A 24239-nucleotide genomic window follows, 5' to 3' on the forward strand; every position below is an offset into this window, starting at 1 on the left:
CCAAGAGTCCTTAGTGTACCTTACTAGATTTGCACGCACTTGTGAACTTGATTAGCCTAGCTGGACCCAGTGCCTTTGTTTCGCCGCATGTGCTGGCCCAGATCATGCATTCACAAGCCAATAAGGAAAAAAAAACACTAAACAAAAAATATTATAGAATGGAGTATTGTAATTTGCGCAGCTCTCCTGCGTGTTAGAAAAAATATTGCCATTTGGAATTTAGTCAATTTCATGCAGTACATGCCACTAAATAAATTCATTTTATTATATAATAAAATCTACGCGACTAGTGTCGTACTATGGTATACATGGACATATATCTCATAGTAATAAAATTCTGTCGTGATGGTATTAAGTGGCAAATGGGATTTTTTTTGGCATTAGATAAGCTTATTACGAAAAATAGAGTTCGTTGCTGTTGCTGTACTGTGACTTTACCTTCAAGTATCATACGTTGCTACGGGGCAGGTTAGGTGCCCAACAGGACAGCTTCCATGAATCACCGGGACACAACAGCTGCCTGCCAATGGGTACCACCAACAGAAAGACAAGCGTAAAGCTTTTGCTGCCCTTATTTTACTCCCGGAAAGCTACTTGATGCTGGCCTCCTAATTCATGATGAGCAGGGGCACTGCATAATCACCAACTCAACTGTAGTTCATGACTCCATTATATCCCATGGAGATGATGAGCCAAAGTGTATTCAGCATCCTTTTAACTCTTTCTGCACACTCACCCAACCCACTGATCCAAGCCATCATTCATCCCATTCCATTCCACTGCTCTCATTGCAGCAATGTGCAGTTATATGCTAACAATACAAAAGTTCAAGGTGAGTAAACTAAGCTTTTTAGCTGCCGGTAAGTACAAAATAACTGGTATGGTTGCAACAAGACAGAGAAAACAAGTGACCAAGCCAGAGTTGAAGCTGAAGATAGTAACGGATTGACAGAGAGCGCAACCAGATTCCAATGGAAGAAACCAACAGGAGGTTGCATGGCAGGGGTAACTAGAGGCCAGATCAGAGATTGGTGCCGTGCACTACCAACCAGCCTAACCATCTGCCCCCGTAGTGGCGTGCACTGGCTACCAGTAGATGACTAGATGCCAGTACAAAACTAACATTTGTCCCAGCTCCTTGCACCAGCCACCAGCATGCATACATAGCATCTCAATCAAGCTCCCAATCCCAAGAGGCTCCCCAAGATGAATGCTACTACATAGGTAAGAGAGTGTTCTTGTGGTGGTGATCAGCTGACCTAGTTAGAGTGCAGAGATGGGAGAGGCTTTGGAAGCACCAGAAGGCAATAGCCATGGTGAGGCTTTGGAGCTCCTCATGTCCATGGCGTCCTCTTCACTGGCCTGCTCTGTCTCACAGTTCCCAGCGAAGTGGCAATCCATCAAAGACAAGCTTCAACAGCTCTGCTGCAGCCTGAATTCATTGTGCTGCAGCTTCGGCGTCGACAGCAACGGCGATGACGAGGAGCATCCTGTGTTGCTCGAGCTTCTGCAGTCGGCTTCAGCAACAGTGAGGAACATCCAGGCTGTTGCTTCTCAATGCAGCGAGGGGTCATACAACGGTGGAAGGCTCCGTCTGAGGAGTGACCTGGACAACCTGAGCTGCAAGCTTGATGCACACATGAAGCAACTCAAGGAGATGGCTTCCTCCGGGATGCCGTCGCCGTCGAAGGCCATTGTTGCCGTAAGGCCCGGCGTCGAGGCCAGCGTAGGTGAGAAGACGTTCTACCTCAAGGATCTCTTCTCCAGGATCAGGATTGGTGGCACGGTCCAGAGGAGCCAGGCATTGGCCACCATTAGAGAGCTCTTGGTAGAAGATGAATTGTGTGCAAAGGTTGTCGCTTTCGACATCGACGACGGCATCACCTTTCTCACCGGGTTTCTCGAGTCAACGGACGCGTGCATCCAAGAAGAGGCTGCAGGTGCTGTCGCCATTGTTGCAAGCTCCGAGTGTTACAGAGGAATGCTGGTTAAGGCAGGGGTGATTGCCCCACTTATCCAGCTGCTGGAGAACACAGACACGGCCAGTGAGCTGGGCAAGGAGAGAGCTGCTCAGGCGCTGAGGGAGCTGACGGAGAACTCAGACAACGTGTGGGCCGTCTGCGCGCACGGCGGCCTCACCACGCTGTTGCACGCCTGCGCCGACGCCGGCAGCAGCAGCAAGCTGATCAGCTCATCTTTTGCAGTGCTGAGGAACCTGAGCCGGGTGGAGGAAGTGAAGATGTTCATGGTGGAGCAAGGGGTGGTCACGGAGCTGGTGAAGCTCTCCCAGAAGAAGGAAGAGGTCCGCAAGCTCGGCGCCGTCGAATTGCTCCATGCCATGGCTCTGGACGACGCCGATGTCAGAGAGGAAGCCGTCAGCATGGGGGTGATCCAGTCACTCCTTCAGTTGATATACCCTGACCTTCCATACTCATACAAGGCCAGGGAGGTTGCTCTTGCAGCCATCTGGTTCTTCTGCTTCTTCTCTGCAAACTCCCTAGATGACCTCATCAGCTCGGATGTTCTTGGTTGGCTGCTCTTCTACCTCAACAATGGCGAATACGCTGTTCTCGAATGCACTCTCAAGATCCTGAGGCATCTCTCTGAAGTTTCCGAGGAGTACAACAGGATGATGGGAAGAGCAGGGTATTTTAGTGCCCTCTCAAGCTTGCTTGGGGCAAAATCATGTCGAGTTCGGGAAATGGCAGCTCAGGTGCTTTCCAGCTTACTGATACTTCACCCTAATCGCACCATTTTTGTTCAAGATGGCGATAATTTGGACAGGCTGCTGCAGCTGCTTGATCCAGCTGAGGGTAAGTTGATAGCAAAGGACTTGATCCTCTCTGCTATCATGTCCTTGACTGAGACCAGCAGTGGAAGGAAGAAAATTGTGACATCAGAGCACTTCTGCAGCCTGAAAGAACTAGCAGACTCTGGTGAGTTCGACGCCAAGAAGATCGTCAGGAAACTATCTACTAACAGACTGCAAACCATTTTCAGCAAAATATGGAGTGTTTAAGTTATTTCTAACCCTTATCTTCACTAAGATTTAGCTATAGTTTGTTTATGTCCATAGTTTTTGCTTTGCTTGTAATCTCAACATATCCATCAGTGTCATTCCTTTGTGATGTATATTACAACTTCAGTTAAATTCAAGCTTTTTTTTTGGAGGCGCCGGGTCCTAAATTCAAGCTTCCTCACCACTCTTATATTGCAATCACCTGTGATCTACTCTTACTTTGTGCAAGGTCTGGCAGATCTGAATCCAGTGTTTCTGTGTTACATATACAAGGTCTGGCAGATATAATATCCCAACTTTGAGCATTGCATGCAAACATATGGCTATAATCCATAGCTCAAGAACTTCATCAGAAGCATCAGTCTCTAATTTCTTTTGTCATGAACTTGGATAGGAGTCTATGATATTACATAAGCTAAACCGTCAACCAACCAATCTTCTGTACTACATCTACATTGGCAGATTATACAAACACAACTTAGGCATCCTACCAATTTGTTATGTCAGGAGCAAGTGGAAGCAGCCAATGTGTTACACATACTGGCAGATCCGCAGATACAATGTCCCAACTTTAAGCATTGTATGCACAACAGCAAACATAGGACTATAATCCATAGCTCAAGAACTTTGTCAGAGGCATCAGTCTCTAATTTATGTTGTCATGAGCTAGGATAGGAGTGTATGTTATCATGTAGCTAAAAAGTCAAGCAATCAAACAGCCAATCTTCTGTACTAGTACATCTACGTCGGTAGATAATCCAAACACAGCTTAGGCATCTTACCAATTTGTTAAGACAGGAGCAACGGGAGTTAGCAAGCAGCCAAACTAACGGTTCCTGCAACATTATTACTGGGGAAATTTAGTAGTAGACAACTGACATGTCAAAGTAGACAAATGCAGGCCAAACAAGACTAGCACTAAAATATACCACTTTCATACGAAACAACTATCAGCAAGTATTCAGACAAAAAATCCGGTTGTCTTGTTCATCTGTAACTTGTTTTCTTCCTAATACTCTTTGGATATTGGCGTTCCCGTGATGATTCAAGATGAGCACGTGAACATCCAGCAATGACTGATCCAGGCTTCTGCATGTGGTCCAAATATCGGCAAAATATCAGGCCCAATCTGACCTCTATAGTTATTTGCATACCTCCAAGCTGAAAGCAATGGTGAATTCGGGTTCATGGTTTGCGTAGTCATTTTTTTTACTGCTGAAAAAAAAATGTGGTACCGGAACGCGCAGTTTCCTCAGATGTTTCATATTTCTCATCAGTCCATTGTGCATGAACTGGAGAAGAACTAAAACTACAGTTAAACATGCATGGTTCGGGTACAATATTCAGGAGAAAGATGTGGCATTCCTAGCTGTCTATGTTGTGGATGTACAGGGAACCTTAGTGTCACTGATACTGGCCACTTATTTGCACATATAAAATTATAAAGGCGAAATTCATCAATCTTCTGAGCAGAATATCCAGTTGCATTCCAGACCAATTTACGCAAAACAGGACAAAAAGAGAGAGAATATTATAAACCATACCATGATCCTGTACTTCATCAAACTGAGGACACACTTACAAATCAAAACACCCACAGGAGCAGAGACCTTTCACTCTCTTCGCAAGTCAACGTACATTTACTAGCAAAGTCTCAACAAAAGAAATAGGACATGAGATTATGATATGAATGTAACAGTAGACTATGTAGTAGCACCCTGCAAAAAGGCCTCACCCATATGCAAGCTCAAGTCAAGCAAGCACTTCGAACACTCATGAAGAAGGGGAGCCGAGCTGTTGGAAGGAATTTATCATACCAAAATTCTCAAGCTTCTTCTTCTGCTGCCTCGGGTGATTCAACTTCAAGCACCCGTGCCTGGAAGGGCGTAACGGCATTGCCATCGTCCACTGCAGCAGTGAAGAAGGATCGCTTCCCAACCAAATCTGCAACACGCTTGGCACAACCTGAGTCGCGTGGGCTCTCATCAGAAGGCGGCATGGTCCTGATCCTTGGAAGTAGCACTGCAACCTTTGCAATGGTTTCAGGAGACAGCTCATCATTCAACTGCTCAGTAAGCTTTGCTCTGATCTCCTCCCTTTGGCTTGCACCACCAGCTGATCCCGGGAGAGACTGCTTGCGCCGCTTCTCTTGTGTTCCAGCTGCCAGGGACGAGCCAGGCGTGAGGCTGTAGCGGCTCGGGACGACCCTGACCTTGGAACTCCCCGCCGGCCTCTTCACAACGGCTGCATTGCCCGCGTGATTGACCACAGCTTTGGGCTTGAGCTCATCAGCCACCTTGTTTACCGCTACTGCAGCATTACCTCCCCTTGTATCTGTAGCCTTGGCGTTGCCTCCCCTTGTCTCTGTAGCCTTGGCGTTGACTCCCCTTGTCTCTGCAGCCTTGGAAGTGGACTGCCTCCTGGATCTGGGGCTCATGCTCCCGCCCCTCGCCTTGGCTCTGCTTGGCGCGGCCCCTTGCTTGGCATCCAGTGGCTGCCTGGCATTGCTGGATGGCCACGGTCTAGAGGGGACGGCGTGCTGCTTGGAATGTTGGCCTTCTTCTCGAACGGCACTGAGCTTGGAGAACGGCTTGACCCGCGCCGCCGCCGCGGCCCCAGGCTTGCTGCCGACGCCGTGATGGATCTCCAAGGGCCCGAGGCTGACGCCCCTGCGCCGCTGCACGGGGGGCTCCTTGATCGGCTTCAGGATCGGCCGCGCGATCCCGCCCTCGCCATGAACCTTCCTCTGCGGCGCGGCGGCGGCGGGGACCCTCGGGTTCGCGGCGATGATGTCGAGGGGCCCGAGGCTGAACCCCCTGCCCCGCGGCGCCGGAGCCGGCTTGATCGGCTTCAGGCCCTGCGCGGCGCGTGGCGGCTCCTTCCCGAGGAGCGGCGGGTTGGGGTTGGCGGCGGCGATGACGTCGAGCGGGCCCATGCTGAGCCCCCGCGTCCGGGGCCGCGCCGCCGCCTTCGCCGCGCGCGCGGGCGCGGCCTCCCCGCGCTTGGGCTCCGGCTGCTTGGAGGTGCGGAGGTGGTGGAGCCGCGAGGAGAGGCGCAGGATCTCCGCCTCGATGTGGTCGATCTCCGCGTCGACGTCCGCGGCCTCGGGCTCCGGGCGGTGGTTCTCCTTGTCCCCCTCGCTGACGCTCGCCACCGCCGCGGCCGCAGCGGTGTGGGCGTGCCACGCGGAGGAGGACGCGGAGGCGTGGTCGAAGGCGGCATTGTTCCACACGTGCACAAGCGGGATGAGCGGGTCCTCCTCCATCGCGGCCGCCGAAGAGGAGCTCCCGCGCCTTCTGCCGCCGCGCGCTCAGAGATCAATCAGGGGAGCAAGCGATGGGCCAAGGAGCGAATTCGAAATCGGGGGCGCGACGGACAGATACCTTGAATCGATCGACCGATCCGATGGGCGGAGACGACGAGCGCGGATTCCTGCTCCCCTCGCGTGACCTGAGGCGCGATTAGGTCGTCGGATTAGGTGGCGGATTTTTCGAAATTTGCGGGGCGAATTGGGGGGAACGCGATGCGGGGAAAGACGAGGAGGAGGGTTTATGAGGCGGGGGTGCCACTCGACCGTTGGGACTCGGGAGCGGAAGGGGAGCGCCGCGCTTTGTATTATTGCAAGTGGAATTGTTTTCAGAAAAAAAAGGGGGGAATTACACGCGCAGGCGCCGTGGGGCCCGGCTGCAGGCGGCACGTTGGTAGACGGGAACGGGAGGGAGGGACGTTGCCGGCTTGCAGCGAGCCAGCGCCCTCGAGCAGCGCCCCCACCTAACAACCTCCGCCATCCGAGTCATTGGCATTTTTCTTTCCGACGAAATCATTTCCATCTCGAAAAATATGTTGAGAAGGAATCCGAGAAACGATCTGCCGTCACTGCTGCGACTTGAGAGCTGAACGGTGAGGAGCACTAGAAAATTCATATTATTGGCCCTGAGTTTTTGTCCATTTTCTCGGGGAAACTAGAGAATCTGTCTCTTCCCGCTCACGTCTCTGCATTCCCTTGGCCGAGGCATCAAGAACTGCGCTCCCGTTCGAATCAGCGCCGTGGAGCGCACGGGTCCTTTTCCCGCCGTTTGCTCGGACGTGGGAGCGAGGAGGATCCTAGGACGATACCGAAATCAAATAACCCCCGTGAGCACAATGCTAGCCAGTTTTACTTTTACCGCTAGCTACGTCATGATTTCTTCTATTCTACCGTCAGCTTTCCCCGACCACCAGCAAGACGCACCGACTCCTCAAGGTTTCAACAAAAGTGGAGCAGCGTGCATCGGAAAAGCTCTTCAAAAGACAGCTTTACAGGGGAAGACGAGACGTTCTTCAGTTTTTCAGGAATGTGTGGAGAACATGGGGCCCAGACAGCGCTCGACCAACCTTGGCGCGTGCCGGCCGGCCGCGGCTGCCGGCTACCGTTGCTGCGGCTTCGCACGCCGCGAGCCGGGCAGCCGGGCCCGCCTGCGCTGCACTCCCGCGGCCCCGCCCCTTGCGCACGTCCGGCCGACCGGCCGTTGCGCTACCTTGGCATCTGGCCTGCTCACTCAGGAACGATCAGAACCGAGCTGAATTTACAGTAGAACGTATGGACAGACGAGCCCACAGACTGCAGAGCATCAGCATACTAGTGCCAAACAGCAGACACAGAGAATCACTCTCTGTCAGTACAATTTAGTCCAACTAAAAGATCGTTAGGGGCTTCGGGTACAGTTTCCAGGCTTCATGCCAGTTCAACTCCATGGTACACTGTCTGTACGCGACTTAGGTCGGGTACAGAATGATGCAAGCATATATATAATGACAAGGGAAGAAGGCTTTCATGAATTGCTGCACTGGATGGAAATGAGTTTACTTGCCAGAATTTTCCTTTCTCCAGATGGAGTGTAAGAATTTCGCAGTGAACATTCAGTTCTGCAGGAATTCATGCATTTCACATGTGGCCTCTTTGCAGTACTTTTATGGGATTTCTCTTGTCCAGCTGTTGTGCTGCATTCTGATTCATTCTGCTCCTGCAACAAAGAATAATGTGCACTCAAAACAGAACAAACCAAGATAACCATGTTTCCTTCAAGAATGGCGCTACAAAGCAAGACAAAGGTGGCTTGATTAAACAACAGGGGGGGGGAGTGGGAGAGGCTTAAGAATTAGAACAAAATGCCTAGGGGATACAGCCAACACTTCATGCATTAATGACCAAAAGAATCTTATTGCGTTGACAATCATTCTTTCAGGATTACTTTCAAGTAAACACATGGACAGGGAGCCAACATATCCCACTGGACAAATTTTTGCTTGTGACCTGGTACTGTGGTACAATTCAAGTGATGGAAAACTAAATCCTGGCAAAAACACCAGAACGCACTGGCTGGATTGCAGCAGGATCGGATTAGCTTCGAATTATCTGAGCAGCTGCTGAATCTTTTTTTCAAACACAATAGTTGTCCAGAAAACAAGACGGTATCTATCTGGTCGTTTCCGAGTGTTCCCATCTGATTCCTCTGGCGTATATTCTCTTAAAAGTTCCTTTTTCTAATAACTCTTCCTCTGTCTCATCTTACTCTGATAGCTCTTCATGACTTGATCCCGCTCATTTTCCTCTCCAAGGAATTGAATGTGCAAGAAGGTATCATGGCTGCTTGTCGGGAGCTGCAGCTACAAATACTTTGCATTCAGAAACACTAGGAAACAGATAGCAGCAATACAGCAAGCGCTGACCAAGAGCACTGAATTTAGCAAGATTGGTGCTGTCCATTGCAAATATGAGCAGCTGGCGCTCTCCTAAGCTCGGCAAATTCCTCAACTTGGTCAAGCAAGTAGCTGACTCGGAATGAGCCGAGGCATGAATTCTCTACAAAACAAAATTCATGATAAAACCTTTGCAAAACAGGACAAACTAGTTGAAATGGAACTGGATAATCCAAATGAAGTGAGACAAGACATCATAGTGGACGGACCAAGAGGGCGACGCTGCAGCAGCGGAGATCCGTTAATGTTCTCCTACCTTCCGCCGTGGCTACCGCCCCCATCATCCACCGTGCGTCGGGATCTTCTGCGGCGCGTGCAGCAGTGGTTAGCTCTCCCGGCGCAGCGGCCGCGTGTGCTCGAGCAGGCCGAGCACCCACGGCACGATGCGCTTGTCCACCCTGTTGATATCGCATAGCACCCTGCGAGATTCACGGCCGGCGGCGGGAACCGCATCGCGACGGCGGCCTGGTCCTTATCGCGCCACCGCGGCGCGCGGCCGGGGGCGCCTTGCAATACTCCACCACCAGAACTCCGGCCGCTTGTGGCGGCGCCGGCGGACGAGAAACGAGGGAACTAATCTGCAAATATTTTGAGGATTTTTGTAAAACTTCGGATCGCGATTAATATTAGGGGTTTTATTGTAAAAAGAAGGGCCGCGATCATTTTAGGGGGTTTTATGAAAATATTAAGGGGTTATCTGTAAAATTTACTGGAACCTGCCGGCGGCGATGCGGGGGCGGAAGGAAACCGGCGGCGGAGGCTCCGCAGAGCGGCCGCCCTCGTAGGTCGCTTTGGCATTCCCAGAAGGATCACGAGCGTGTGAATCGCGGCCCTCGGTCGCCGCAACCGCGGATGAACTGGTGAGCTTCAGCCCGCTTCCTCCCCCTTCCACGAACATGAATCGTCGGCTCGTCGCGACATCCTGGACGTCGCGTTGGAAGCGGGGACAGGATGCGCAGCCGCTAACCCTCCGGCAGCGCCGAGATGCGGTCCTCCTGAGCCGCCGCCGCGGTTTCGTCTTCCTCAGCCATCGCAGAGCTATTCGCCGCCTCACATCTCGTCATCCTCTCGGCTCCCTTCTCGACGCCCGCTGGTTGCTGATCGTCTCGCGCGCCGGCTTCTACCGCGACGCTGCCCACACTTTCCCCATATTCCCCAATGGCCCTTCTCGTCGTGGAATTACGGATACGGATTACAAATTTACCATCACTCAGCCCGTCGATTACAGAACAGACAGCCCAACGATACAAGCAAGCCCTCGAGCGTCATCTCTCAGCCCTTGAACTCTAAATAATTCTAGTTTTTGTATTTTTCATGCAACGAAATCAAACGATGAACAGTACCATCACGCTGAAACAAGGAGATGAAAAGCTGCAAACTTGTCTGCCAATCTCAAACCAAATTCACAACTCCAAGCATGCGCACGAACTGTTGTACGAGACCATCGAGGCCTCGACTAGTCGGGGACGGTCAGTTGGGTCCCCAGAGGAGCAGGTGCATGAGCTTCTCCGCCCGCTCGATCCCGGCCTCCGCCTCCCGCCCCCGCGGCCGCCGCTCCCGCTCGGCCTCGGCCTCCAGCGCGCGCGCCTTGGCGCGCACCGTCGCCACCACCGTCTCGGCGCCCTCGCCGCGCGCGGCCTCCACCTGCGCGTCGCGCCGGCCCGCCGGCCTCGCGCCGTCGTGCAGGGACGCGCGGAAGGCGCGCTCCCGCCCGCAACACGCCTGCCCGTTGCACATGCCGCCGGCTCGCCGCCCGCTGGTCGCCGGCGACCCCCGCCGCCACCACCAGACCCGACTCCCGCTGGCACCAGCGACCTCTCCCCTCGTGGTACGCAACGCTACCAGTAGCTTGGTTACGTACGCTTAGCCACCTGATAATCTTTCTTTATAGTCTAGTCGACTAGTCCCCTGCTTGAATTTCTCAGCCAAACGATCACGGGCAGACCGGGCGATGGCGTGCGGTGCGGGCTGCGCCTGCGGCGCGGGGCAAAAACGGTTGGCTGGCCGGGAGAGGGCGTCCACGGTTTTGGCTTGGCCCGTTCGCGTGGCGTGGGGGCGGCCGGCCGGCCGGCCGGAAACGACAAGGCGAACCCAGCGAAACGACCGGACGGAGGCCCACCGGAACCAGTGGGTGGCCTGGCGCCGCCGCGCCGGAGAGGTCGCTGTGCGTGTGGCTCGGTCCGCGTCAGTGGGGGATGGGCGGCGGAGGAGGTTCCCAAGGCCAACCCGGCAGCCAGCCAACCGGGCACGGGCACGAGACGACCGGCCGGTGGCGCGACACGTTCGTTCGGGTAGGGGTCGCCTTTGTCGGCGCATCGTGCTGCCCGCACACTTCACATCGGTGAAACCACGCGCGGTCACCGGCTGATGGTCATCAAGCGCGTGGTTCGGAGCGGTTCGAGTGTCGTGAGCTGTTAGTGTTAGAGTTGATTCCATCATGTTTTTTTTTTGAAAAACCGCTGGACTATTTTTGAAACTGCTGGACTACTCTGTGTGAACGGCGATAGTAACAGGTCAGGCTTACAGCGCGCAGATCGTGCAAACTATGTGTGAGACTCGAGCAGCATCTTTGTTCAGCAAACAGGTTTCGCGGACCTCTGATTTGCAAGTTCTTGCAGGTCCACAACTCCAAGTGCAACTGCTCAGCTCGCCGGTGGAGTCCAATCCAGGCTAAACAAGTTGAGAAAAGGAACTGAGAGACCCTCTTTTTTGAAACAAAAACTGAGAGACCTTTTGGCATTTGGCTTATCGTTCATGTCAACCCGTAAGTTCATGTCAGCTTTCTTTTATCATAAAAAAATACTCGCCGCTCTATTCTTCTTCAAACGGGAAAAAGAATACTTGTCCATCTAGTGTTGTCTCGCGGAAACTGAAAAGATAAATAAAGAACTATGACGCCCTTGTTTGATCTTTTGTAAATTATGCTTGTTATTAGTTGCTATTTATAATTTATTTTAACTTTTCTACATATATATAGTTGTAACTTAGCATATATCTTGGACCGAAAGTAGTAGCTTAATTTTTTATCAAACCCCAACACTGTCGGTACATGCAGGCAGGGGTACCTCCTGCTAGGGTGTCCAGGTCCTTAAGAACTCATAAATACGTAATCTCCCCCTCAGCTTCTGGGGGGCGTGGCATACGGCCAGGGCCTGACAGCCGGGGCCGTGGTCTCCGGACCCTCCCCGTGCTGCCCCGGGTCAGGGGGCTTCGCGTCCCCAGGAAGGTTGGAAGAGCCCACGGGTAGCTCTTGTGGACCCGGTCTCCTCAGGGAGGTCCGGGGGTGCCACATGTGATGGTCCGCCCCATCGCAGGCCAGCCCGCTCCGACTGGCCTTGGCGGCCCGGACCCCCCTCCCCCCGGGAAGGGGTCCGGCGCTGCCAAGTGCCGTCCTGCGGAGGGATCGGGGCTGGCCCTGCCGCGTGCCTGCGGCTGGAGGCTCCTTGCGGTTCACCTCTCCAGCTACTAGCATTTAATGCGGTAGCTGGGCCGGGCGCGCCCAAGTCAAAAAGAGCGGCCTGCCACTGACACACGGGGCAGGTAGGCTGACACCACGGTATAAGACCGCCTGTTTCCAAGGCGGCGCGTCGTATCACCGTGCACAGTGCGCGGACTGTGTACAGTCCCGTCACGGCGCTGCGTGCGCGATGATGGTCTGTAAATAGGCGAACCAAGGCGTGCGCTGCGACAGTGCGTACGCAACAGGACAGTGCTGTTTCACCGCCTGACAGGAGGTTACATCCCAACAGTGACAGCATGGCTTCACTGTTGGACAACGCTGACACTGGACACTGTACAAGACAAGGCTGTACACGGCCATATCCTAGTGGTGGATACGCACGTCAACTTCCCGATAGAGAAGACTACGGAGAGGAGCTGGAGATGAAGATCTCCACATCTCCCATAGAACAGGCTCCTATAGGCTGGACCCACCTGTCGGGGCCCCGCACAGTGTAAGCGCTTCCCTTGTACTATAAAAGGGAGAGTGTACTCGTTAGAAGATAGGTTGCACACACACAAGCTTATGCTACTTTCCATTCAGGCTCACGCAGCCAATACATCACCAAAGTGGACGTAGGGTATTACGCTCTGGCGGCCCGAACCACTCTAAATCTTCGTGTCCTTCCTGCGTTCATCTGTCCACCGATTGAGCGCTCCTAAGTCTCCTCCAAACCCATCCTTAACTAGGATTAGGCGGGTGCTTTCCGCCACCCGGCTGGAGAATTCTTCCGACAAACACCATGCGCCATGTAGTGAGAGCGATGCTCTCTACTCACGAGTGTGGAGCTCTTCTGCCTCACAGGCAGAGGCGGATTTAGCGTGGGGGTAGGGGCCTGGAGCCCCCTACTCGTATGAAGCCTCCAAAATACTTTTAGTAACTTTTAATTATGAATGAAGAAGAGAAGAAGTAAAAAAGGAAGAAGAAGAAAAAAAAGATAAGGGAGGAAAAAGAAGAGGGAAATAAATTTCCTGTGTCTTCGCATGCTAGATCTGCCACTGCACACAGGGCCTCGATCACGCATAACGTTCTGCAAGCCAATCAGGTGAGAGTGAAACCCATTGTTCCAAAAATGATCTGGTGAAACTCGACTAAAAAAATATCCTAAACCAGTTCAATGTTTTTCTTATAATAAACCAGCTCAATTAAGAAAATCATGTAAGAGAACGTTCCGGGCGTACGCAGACTACATGCACCTCACTCTTTTTCCAGTGAACGCAAGTGCAGAATATTCTGCTCCACGCGGCTCAACCCCTGGTTTTTGGGAACCCGGGTGTAGTTTAAGCCGGCCACCCCGCCGAAACCAGCGACCCGAGCCCCCAGTTTTCCCCTCCCGCCGCGTCCTTCCTCGCTGCCGCCAACCGCAGCAGCCACCGGCCGGCCGCCGGATATATAAACACCTCCCCTCCCTCCTCCTCGCCGTCGCCGCAGCGCAAAGTGTCAGCACGAGCTGACCAAGATTCAGAAGCAAGCAAGTAGCCCTCAAGCTAAGCTACTCTGTAGTCCACTCGACCAGAAAAGGGGAAGCCTTTTCGACCGAGCCCGGAGCGAGGATGAGCGCGTCGTCGGTGACCAAGAAGGCGGCGTCGTTCGTGGTGGCGGCGAGCATGAGCGTGGTGGAGGCGCTCAAGGACCAGGCGGGGCTGTGCCGGTGGGACTACGCGATCCGGTCGCTCTACAACCGCGCGGCCGCCGCCAAGGTCACCGGCCGCGCCGTGCCGGTCTCCCTGTCGTCGTCCCAGACCGCGGGATGCAGCAGCGCCGCCGCCGCCAGGGCCGGCGCCAGGACCAGGCGGATGGAGGAGGAGAAGCTGAGCAAGGCGTACCACCTCGTCTGCTGGGGCCCTAATTGATTGGGATTGTTTCTTTCTTCTTGTACACACGTCGTGTGGGATTTTGATCTCTTCTTCTTGCTCACTCATGCCGAGATGTATCTGCAAATTTGCATGTACGCCGTCCGGCCTCTGATGCCCCGATGGGAATTGTTGGATGAACAAATGGAATTGAAAGGATTTGCGGTGTAGTTACCTAATGCGTGTCCAACCAATCCAAACATGTAGATGCAGCAGCCTGCTGACAGATCTGTGATTTATCTTCGAACTACATATTACTCTTTGCAGAGATTTCTGACCTCAATCTCTCAGACCTTACCACAGCCCAGAACCCAAATGATTAGCCGATTACTTGTCTCATGCATGGCCGATCTGAAGTCTGAACCAGCAAAACAATCTCTGATCTCGTTTCTATTCAGAAAAGGAATGCCTGATCCTGCTTCCTGCAATGCTCCAATGCATGAAACAATATGGAGTCTGAACATGCAGAACACTCTACCGTTAGCGCTGCCTGATCTGATCCGTCGGCCTTGGCCCTGCGTCGCATGTTTGCGCCAGGAGGCAGCCGGCGCCGGTAAAGGCCGTGGCGAGGCCTAGACGAGGGACGGGAGCGCCACGCCCTTCAGCTTCGACGACTCGCCTGCGCCTCGTGAGCTACCTCGACGCCGCCGTCGCGGGTACGGACCACGGAATCCGTGCGGCTGTTCCCGCCGCTGGCCGGCCGTCGACACGCGCAGCCCGCCAGCGCGCGCCGTGACCACGCCCACCTTCCTCTTCAATTCGCCACGCTCCCGCCTCCGTGCACGGACCCAGCGTGCGCGCGAGCCCACACAGACCACGTCGCGGCGCCGCGCTCGCTGAATAAGGAGTGAAGAAGGCAAACGCCGGGCACGGCGAGCGGCGGAGCTAGCGGACGCCGGCGCGTCGCGTGGCTTTGTGCCGCCGGCCCGGGACATTTGCACGACACCTCCCATTTTGTGTTGAATAATTCTTGTGCTCAGGTCATTCTGTTAGTTAGGTACCAGCACATGGCTGGTTGTTAGGCCATGCAGATTGTAGAGCTCTGACTCGCGCTGAGTTCGCGAAGGAGCGCGTCGTGTGCCACGTTCCAGCCGTTTGGGATGGCACTCGTCGATGAAGAGTGTGGCGTGCATGTCGGGGTCATGGACACCAGTTGGTTGTTACGTTTCCTTTTATATATAAGCAATGATGAGAGGAGAAAAAGCTGTTAAGATTTGCGGCACAAACAAGACCGTGTTCATCGTTGCAGTTCGCGTGAGTTGTGTGCATTCTTGAGCTCGCCGGCGTCGCAGGCAGCGACGTCTCTCCGGCGATCTCTGACAAGTGGTATCAGAGCCGGTTGTGGGCCGGGGATCGATCGCGGCAAGGTTTCGTTGTTGGAATCGTCACCGCGCGATTGAATGGGCGATGACGGGCACTCCGCCGTCGTCGCCGAAAAGAGGCGAGAAGAAGACCGGAAAGTTCGAGAGTCCTGGAGCGAGCGGAGCCAAGGGCGGCGATGTCGTGATCCAGCGGGTCGTTCGAGAGGTGCGTGGCGGGACTAGCTACCCTGTCCTCACCAAGACGAACTACACCGACTGGGCGCGGCTGATGAAGGTGAAGCTCAGGGCACGCCACCTCTGGCGGGCGATCGAGGTCGGCGACGCTGATTCGGATGACGACATCGAGGCGCTCGACGCGCTCTGCAGCGCCGTGCCGCCGGAGTTGGCGACGGCAATCTCCGACAAGGACACGGCGAAGGAGGCATGGGACACCATCAAGACGTTGCGCGTCGGCGACGATCGTGTAAGGAAGAACACCGCGCAGCAACTGCTGCGTGAGTTCGAGCTCGCCACGTTCAAGGACGGCGAGTCGGTGGAGGACTATGCGCTTCGTCTGACCGGCATGCAAGCTTCCCTCGCAACTCTCGGCGAGGTGTTGTTGGAGAGCAAGATCGTGGAGAAGATGCTGCGGAGTGTACCGCCGCGGTTCAAGCAGATCGTGGTCGCGATCCGCACGCTCCTCGACACATCCACGCTCTCCGTGGCGAACCTGACCGGGGGACTCAAGGCGGCGGAGGAGTCGTTCGAGGGACCGCCGTCTTTGCTGCTCCACGACGGCAAGCTGTACCTCACGGAGGAGGAGTGGAACGCGCGTCGGAAGCAGCGGGAGGCCGAGAACCACTCCAGTGGAGGCGCGGACGGGAGCTCTGCGCGCCGGGGAGGCAGGCGTGGATGCGGAAGAGGCCGAGGCGGCGATTCCGGATCGTCTTCGTCTACTGGACCGGGCAACTCTATGGGCAAGGTGGGTAAGGATCAATGTCGCCGGTGTGGCAAAATTGGCCATTGGGCCCGGGATTGTCCACTGAAGCCCAAAAGGGAGGCGGCCCACGTCGTCCAGGATGAGGAGGAGGCCTCATTGCTTCTGGTAAGGTCAACACCGTTTCTTCCCCTCTCTGCTGTAGCCCCGTCTCCGTCGCCGCCGGCGGACGGCAGCTCAACACCGGCGCCGGCTGAACCCTTGGGCGGGAGGCCCGAGGAGGAACCTGAAGCGGCGACTCCCCTGGTTGCGACATCGACATCACCAGGAGGAGCTCGCCCAGATCCACTTCGGCAGCGGCCGCGCCATCAGCCCCGTCCCCGTCATCGCCGGCGGTCGGCGGCTCAACATCGGCACCGGCTGAACCCTTAGGCGAGAGGCCCGAGGAGGAACCCGAAGCGGCGACCACGGCGACTCTCCTGGTTGCGACATCGGCATAACCAGGAGGAGCTCGCCCAGATCCATTTCGGGCGGCGGCTGTGTCATCCGGGGCGGTGACGGCGAGGTTGGCCGCGGGATCCGGCTCCCAGGTGCGGCTCATCGAGCACAAGGTGTTCGCGCACCTCAGTGAGGAGGAGAAGAACCGCGACACCATGTCGTGGGTGCTCGACACCGGGGCGACGAATCACATGTCAGGTGCTCGAATGGCGTTCATGAAGTTGGACACGGCGGTGCGCGGATCCGTGAGCTTTGGAGACGGCTCGGTAGCGAACATCGAAGGCTGCGGGACAGTGCTGTTCAACTGCAAGAACGGGGAGCACCGCTCGTTCGCCGGCGTCTACTACATTCCCCGCCTCACGTCGAACATCATCAGTATCGGGCAGCTGGATGAGGCGGGGTACAAGATCAACATCGACGACGGCATCCTGAGGATCCGCGAACAGAGCCGGAGGCTACTGGCGCGGGTGCCACGCAGGCCGGATCGGCTGTACGTGCTCGACCTCAACGTTGCACGGCCGGTATGCCTCGCGGCCCGCGGCAAGGAGGAGGCTTGGCGCTGGCACGCACGGATGGGCCACGTCAACATGAGCGTGCTACGGAAGCTGGCGCGGGAGGAGATGGTGCGCGGCCTGCCACCGATCGAGCAGATGGACCAGCTGTGCGACGCTTGTCTCACCGGCAAGCAGCGGCGGAACTCGTTTCGGAGGTGGCGCGGTACCGGGCCGAGCGCACACTGGAGATCGTGCACGGCGACCTATGTGGGCCCATCTCACCGGCAACACCGAGCGGTGGGAGGTTCTTCCTGCTGCTTGTGGGCGACAAGAGCCGGTTCATGTGGCTGTCGGTGATGTCGACGAAGGATCAGGCGGCCGCGGCGATCAAGGCGTTCCAGGAACGTACAGAGGTGGAGTCTGGGCTGAAGCTGGGGGTGCTCCGGACTGATCGGGGTGGCGAATTCACCTTGGTTGAGTTCGCGGAGTACTGTGCGGCTGAAGGGGTGCGACGACAGCTCACTGCCCCCTACAGCCCACAGCAAAATGGAGTCATCTAGCGGCGAAATGGCACGGTGGTGGCGACGGCCCGTAGCATGCTCAAGGCGAAGGGGTTGCCGGGCTGGTTTTGGGGTGAAGCGGTGAACACCGCGGTCTACATCCTCAACCGGTGCCCGACCAAGACTGTGACGACATGACGCCATTCGAAGCTTGGTACGGGAAGAAGCCGGCGGTCCATCACCTGAAGACGTTCGGCTGCATCGCCTATGTGCGGAACACGACAGCACACCTCAAGAAGCTGGAGGATCGTGGGCGCAAGATGATCTTCGTCGGCTACGAGTGGGGAACCAAGCCGTACAGGGCCTATGATCCTATGACGCGTCGTGTCCACATCACCAGGGACGTGATCTTCGATGAGGAGGCGTAGTAGGACTGGTCCCATGGCGAGGAAGGCGGCACGGCAGCCGGGAACGTCGACGACACCTTCACCGTCGAGTTCACCACCAGGTACGCACTTGGTGAACAGGAGGAGATGCCGGGCGAGGAAGCAGCGACGCCGGGCACGCCCCCTGTTGCGACACCGGCCTGGCAGGATGGACCGAACGCGTCGCCGCCAAGAACGCCCCCTGCTGCGATGTCGACATCTTCGACCTCGACACCGCCTGTCCACTTCGTGATGCCTCCACCTCTCCAAGGCGATGAACTAGACACCGACCAAGACGACGATGTGCCGCTGCGGTTTCGTGAAATGGATGATGTCGTGGCGTCGGGATCATCGCCGGGCTATGCCGTTCGTGATCTTGGCGATGGTAGGTTACAGGCGGTGAGCGCGGAGGAACCTGCATCCTTGGCACAGGCACAGAAGGAGGTGTGCTGGCGCCGAGCGATGGAGAAGGAGTTACGGTCGATCGAGGAGAACCGCACGTGGACACTCACTGAGCTCCCACAAGGCCGGCGTGCCATTGGGCTCAAATGGGTGTTCAAGGTGAAGAGGGACGAGCACGGCGCGGTGGTGAGGCACAAGGCGCGGCTCGTCGTGAAGGGGTACGCACAGCGCCACGGCATCGACTACGATGAAGTCTTTGCACCGGTGGCGCGGATGGAGGCAGTGCGGCTGCTCCTGGCCCTAGCTGCACATGAGGGCTGGGAGGTTCACCATATGGACGTCAAGACGGCGTTCTTGAACGGTGATCTGCAAGAAGTGGTGTTCGTGGAACAGGCGCCAGGTTTATCCAAGCAGGGCAAGAACACAAGGTATACCGACTACACATTTACACAAAGCTTTATATGGTTTGCATCAAGCACCTCGCGCCTGGAATCAAAAGCTAGACGATAAGCTGGGTGTTCTTGGGTTCAAGAAATGTCCATCTGAGCATGCAATTTACTGTCGGGGTGTTGGTACTGAGAGGATGGTAGTGGGGGTCTATGTGGATGATTTGATTATCACAGGGGCTAGCTGCAATAGTATCAAGAAGTTCAAGACACAAATGACAGAAATATTCAAGATAAGTGATCTAGGATTACTCACCTACTATCTGGGCATTGAAGTAAAGCAAGGTGTAGAAGGAATCACTCTATCTCAAGGAAGCTATGCAGGTAAAATTCTGGAGAAGGCTGGCATGGTGGAGTGCAATGCTTGTGATGTTCCTATGCAAGCAAAGCTGAAATTGAGCAGGGACAGTAATTGGCCTCGAGTTGATGCTACAGGGTATAGAAGCTTGGTGGGAAGTTAGACATATTTGGTGAATACTCGACCTGATTTGGCCTTCTCGGTTGGGTATGTGAGTAGATTCATGGAGGAGCCATATGAGGATCATCTAGCAGCAATTAAACATATTCTAAGATATATTGCTGGTACTAGAGATTGGGGACTCAAATTTGCAAGGAAGAAGGGAGATCAACCTGCACTTATTGGGTTCAGTGACAGTGATCTTGCTGGAGATGTTGACAGCCGAAAGAGCACCACTGGTATCCTCTTTTTCCTTGGTAAAAGCCCTATCAGTTGGTAGTAAGGGAAACAAAAGGTTGTGGCATTGTCTAGTTGTGAAGCTGAGTACATAGCTGCTGCAACAGCTACCTGTCAGGGTGTATGGTTAGCACGGCTTTTATCTGAAATTTTGGATTCAGTGGTGATCAAACCGGTGCTTAGGGTGGATAACAAGTCCACGATTTCTCTTGTCAAAAATCCTGTGCATCATGACCGGAGTAAACACATCGATACAAGATTTCACCTGATCCGGGAATATGCACAAAATGGGCAGATTGAGGTGAGCTTCATCAGAACTGAAGAGCAGTTGGGAGATGTTCTAACAAAGCCCCTTTGCAAGATCAAGTTCCTGGAGCTCTGTACCAAGATCGGCCTTCAAGAGTGTAAATAGTAATCGTGCACAAGACTTAGGAGGAGATTTGTTGAATAATTCTTGTGCTCAGGTCATTCTGTAGTTAGTTAGCAGCACATGGCTGGTTGTTAGGCCATGCAGATTGTAGAGCTCTGACTCGCGCTGAGTTCGCGAAGGAGCGCGTCGTGTGCCACGTTCCAGGCGTTTGGGATGGCACTCGTCGATGAAGAGTGTGGCGTGCATGTCGGGGTCATGGACTCCAGTTGGTTGTTACGTTTCCTTTTATATATAAGCAATGATGAGAGGAGAAAAAGCTACTAAGATTTGCGGCACAAACAAGACCGTGTTCATCGTTCCAGTTCGCGTGAGTTGTGTGCGTTCTTGAGCTCGCCGGCGTCGCAGGCAACGACGTCTCTCCGGCGATCTCTGACAGTTTGGACTGAATATTTTTCAAATACCACCCTCATTTGGATCGCGATTAATAGTCGCGATCCGAATATTTATATATTACCCCTTCACATTTACGAATAAACCACTAAATTGGATCGTGATTAATAATCTCGATCCGATAGTTTTCACTTCACCCCTGACTATTTTCAGATAGCCCCTTGAGCGTGGTTCCCTTCATCTCCGCCCGTCCGCCGCCGCCCTCCACTCGGAATCGCGAAGCCTCGCCTCGGCCACCAGTCCCTGGCTCAATCCATAGCAGCATCCCCCACCAGGCCACCAATCTCACCACCCGCAGCAATATCGGAGGGCAGCACGCGGCTCGCCGCACCCGGGTCGCGCGGAGCGAGCCGCCGCAGGCCTCGATCTGACAGGCATGGCGGCAGCCGGGTATTGCGATTGTGATCGCGGTAGCCGGTCTGACAGGCATTTCAATTTCACCCAAGCAAGCAAGAACTCGAGCAGCACATGCTCGAGACGATTATTTTGGCTTCATGCAGGTGTGGATGTTCATGTTCTTTCAGAGAATCAGAGGTGAGGATGTTTTTGGCCATTCCGAGTGGAGGATCTTCAGTCTTTCTCCAAGAACTGCGCGGATGCTACGAAATTGTTGCGAGCGGAGCTGATCTGGTAGGCGGAAACTGTAGAGGATCTTCGGTCAGTGAAATCGCCGGCGAGCACCAGCCCAGACAATATCAGATGAGATGCGGAGCTTGGACTCTGCTTCTGTTCTTCCTTCCTGGCCGTCATTTTTTAACCGCACAAACCGTGCGAGTTTCTGCTGATACGGCAGAAAAATATAAGAATACGGTTCTGGCAGAAAAATATAAGAATACAGTTCTAGGAGGCTATAGGCAGGAAAAATAAATGAAAAAAACAGTCTTGCTCGGTTGGACTAGGACACCAATGCAGGTAGCACTCAACTCAAAACCGTCCAAACCGACCGATTAGATTGGGATCTCAATACAGCTGCACAACACTACTCGTCAATAGCAACCGAAATAAAAGCTTCAGTGCAGTACCCACCAACAATCTCATTCTTGTGTAGTCGTTGAAAACCTCCCGGCGTGATCTTGCGATGAAAAGGACCCAAGAGAAAGCAGACGGCACCACACCAAGAAGACCATCATCATGCGGGATCCTTCGCCGTAGTGCCGTTGCAACACGACACTTCATCTGACGGAGTGAAAACCCACTAGATCCGGACCCCATGCAGGCTGTCTTGCAGTCACCACCACGATAACACAACGCGCGGGGACGTCGCCACGCTCGCTGTTGGACTCCACCTCGCTCTCGTCGTCTCAAAGAAAAATCGCACGCCGGAGCTCGCCACAGTACTCCATATCACGGATCCGTCTCTAATATCACCATCAGAATGGAAGGTAAAGCTGCCCCGCTTCCAAGGTTCCCGTCGAACAGCCGAACCGTCACCGTAGGCCTACTAATGCCTCGTTGCTCCACCCGCGCATGTAGCCATCATCACCGAGGCAGTAACTGAAGAAGTCGCTTGCACCGTCTTTCGATGATGTACCACACTGGAGTAGCTCAGCAAAGCTGGGCCACCCATCGTAGTCCGCTGCAAACCAAGTCATCCATCATTGCTGTTGCTGCAAGCACCATCCTCCCATATAGTCCCATGCCGATAGTTGTGAAGCAACGCTGGCCGCCGTAATCCGCTGCACGTAAGCTCAGCAACCCCGTCAAGCTCACCATCCTGCACCATGCCGCCATGCGCCGCCAACGGCAGGGGCCTCCTATGGTCGTCGACACCAGCAATGCCACAAGCCGAATTGGTTCTTACAGAGACAACGTCTCCAAAAAAGGAAACGACGCTGATGCCGCCGTCGCTTGTTCAGAATTTGGACCGGGTTTTCACCTAGAGAAAACCCAGAGAATACCGTGCAGCAGTGATGGAGCTCCGGCTCCCGGCGGGGAGAGCGACACCCAAGGGCCGCCGCCATCGCCACCAACAAGATTGCCGGCAAGCCTTTCGCCGAAGCACACCATCCCCACTGCACGTCTCCAGCCCGGCATTCCAGGACCACGGAAGGAAGCCCTCCTGGTGCAGCGCCGCCGCCGTGCCCTCTCCCGCCGCGCGTAGACCCCCTCGGCTGCGCCACCACGACGCCTGACCGCGTCGGCGGCTGCTGCCGCGCACGGTCGTCACCGCCCGCAGCGACCCGACGAAACGAGCCGGCGCTGCCGGCCTCCTTCACCGTCGCCTGCACAGTCTCCTTCCTGACGCCGCACGGCCTCCTCGCCCCGCAACGGCCGCCGACGCGCAGCACCTTTGCGAGGTCGCAGCGCGCGCGCCCCGCGTCGGGCCGCGCCCTGCAGTCGTCGCCGCGCCTCCGCCTCCCGCTCCAGCTGGGCGCCGTCACGGCCGCGTCGTCACTCCTCGCCGCCAGCAGCCCGCCTGCCCCGTCGACGCCGCTCTGCCGCAACGCCTCGGCTACTGCGGCACTCCGCCGCCGGCTAAAAGCTCGACCGCCGCGCGCGCAGCCACCGGATCCGGCCGGCGCCGTGCCGGATCCGTGGCCCTCGGGCTCCGTCGCCGCGGGAGACAGCCCACGCCAGCGAGCACCCACTGGCGGCTGTGGCGGCCACATCCGCCCAGAATCGCCTGGGGAAGGGGAAGGAGCCCCGCCGCCACCTCCATTGCAAGCCGCACGGGCTTCCGGTGGCGAGAGGATGCAGCGGCGGAGGGGCGGCGGTTGGGGCTTCGGGGGCCGCCCGAGTTGCCTACGCGGGGCGACGCGGGGGCTCTACGGTATCGGTTGTTATTTTCCTGGCCGTCATGAAGGACAACGGAGCTGTGACTCTGTGCTGCGCGGACCTCCACGTCGTGCTCCGTGGAGGCTCCTGTCGCGGTGCTCACCTGGCGGGGCGGAACGCTGACAGCAAGTCGCCCATCATCCCTGCACGTGGACCTCCGGCGGCCTCGTCGCGCCATCGAAGCTGGTGGCCACGCCCGGCCCGGAGGCTCCCGTCTCCGTGCTCGCCTGGCGCGGCGGAAAGCCGCCCGTCACCCCTGCACGCCAGCCCGCGCCGCGCGTCTCTCCCTGCGCGGCGAGCCAGCGCGTTGCTGCTGAACGTGCAGATAGGCGATGTTGCTGATGTTGAACTTCCTCGCGAGATGGTCCTCGTGTAGACATTGCACACGTAACTTGCAGAGATTTCTGTCCTCAATGGCCAAAACCAAAAAGATTACAGTCTCGTATATGTCAGGGTTGTTGCCTCTAGAGCCTCGGAAAGCAGTCAATCTGAAGCTTGATTCCGCCATGCATGGCCAATCTGAAGTCTAAACCTGCAACACAATCCTCTGGTCTGGTTTCTATTTCAGAAAAGGAATGTCTGATGCCGCAACTGCAATGCTCCAATGCGCGAGACAATCTGGACTCTGAAGTCTGAACACGCAGAGCACTCTGCCTGTAAGAGCTGCCTGCTCTGATCCATCGAACCTGCGTCGCACGTGCACCAGGAGGCAGCCGACGCCGGTAAAGGCGGCGGCGAGGCACGAGCTCGCGGCCGTTCGCATCTGCATCTCCCGAACCGAAGCTCGGCACCTACATTTTCCTCTGGCTGTTCGCCGCACTAGAGCACGGGCACGTC

At 55.5% G+C, this 24239-nt stretch overlaps 4 protein-coding genes across 5 annotated transcripts; 2 read left to right on the forward strand and 2 right to left on the reverse strand.

Moving 5' to 3' along the window:
- The first annotated feature begins 402 nt into the window (after positions 1 to 402).
- Positions 403 to 3167, forward strand: LOC112889671. The gene has a single exon (XM_025956417.1). It carries the CDS (start codon positions 1277 to 1279, stop codon positions 3017 to 3019), a length of 1743 nt encoding a protein of 580 aa, XP_025812202.1. The 5' UTR covers positions 403 to 1276; the 3' UTR covers positions 3020 to 3167.
- Positions 3168 to 4530: 1363 nt separating this feature from the next.
- On the reverse strand, positions 4531 to 6582 carry LOC112889961. 2 transcript variants are annotated; one of them, XM_025956769.1, is made up of 2 exons: positions 6403 to 6582; positions 4531 to 6312 (listed from the first exon to the last, which is right to left on the reverse strand). In XM_025956769.1, the coding sequence occupies exon 2, from the start codon at positions 6282 to 6284 to the stop codon at positions 4845 to 4847; it is 1440 nt and encodes a 479-aa protein (XP_025812554.1). In that variant the 5' UTR covers positions 6285 to 6312; positions 6403 to 6582; the 3' UTR covers positions 4531 to 4844. The 2 variants fall into 2 exon arrangements, with proteins under 2 accessions (XP_025812554.1, XP_025812553.1); XM_025956768.1 differs by having other exon boundaries at positions 4531 to 6315.
- Positions 6583 to 9944: 3362 nt separating this feature from the next.
- LOC112888419 lies at positions 9945 to 10838 on the reverse strand. Its single transcript, XM_025954629.1, has one exon. The coding sequence runs from the start codon at positions 10493 to 10495 to the stop codon at positions 10229 to 10231; it is 267 nt and encodes an 88-aa protein (XP_025810414.1). The 5' UTR covers positions 10496 to 10838; the 3' UTR covers positions 9945 to 10228.
- A 2666-nt stretch (positions 10839 to 13504) lies between these two features.
- On the forward strand, positions 13505 to 14284 carry LOC112889759. Its single transcript, XM_025956531.1, has one exon. The coding sequence runs from the start codon at positions 13811 to 13813 to the stop codon at positions 14108 to 14110; it is 300 nt and encodes a 99-aa protein (XP_025812316.1). The 5' UTR covers positions 13505 to 13810; the 3' UTR covers positions 14111 to 14284.
- The last annotated feature ends 9955 nt before the right edge of the window (positions 14285 to 24239 follow it).

Source organism: Panicum hallii, chromosome 4, assembly GCF_002211085.1.
Source record: "Panicum hallii strain FIL2 chromosome 4, PHallii_v3.1, whole genome shotgun sequence".
NCBI lineage: Eukaryota > Viridiplantae > Streptophyta > Magnoliopsida > Poales > Poaceae > Panicum > Panicum hallii.

Excerpts from the sequence above, each read along its gene's own strand:
- LOC112889961 (XM_025956769.1), bottom strand. The coding sequence starts at position 6,284 with ATGGAGGAGGACCCGCTCATCCCGCTTGTGCACGTGTGGAACAATGCC.
- LOC112889671 (XM_025956417.1), top strand. The coding sequence starts at position 1,277 with ATGGGAGAGGCTTTGGAAGCACCAGAAGGCAATAGCCATGGTGAGGCT.
- LOC112889759 (XM_025956531.1), top strand. The coding sequence starts at position 13,811 with ATGAGCGCGTCGTCGGTGACCAAGAAGGCGGCGTCGTTCGTGGTGGCG.
- LOC112888419 (XM_025954629.1), bottom strand. The coding sequence starts at position 10,495 with ATGTGCAACGGGCAGGCGTGTTGCGGGCGGGAGCGCGCCTTCCGCGCG.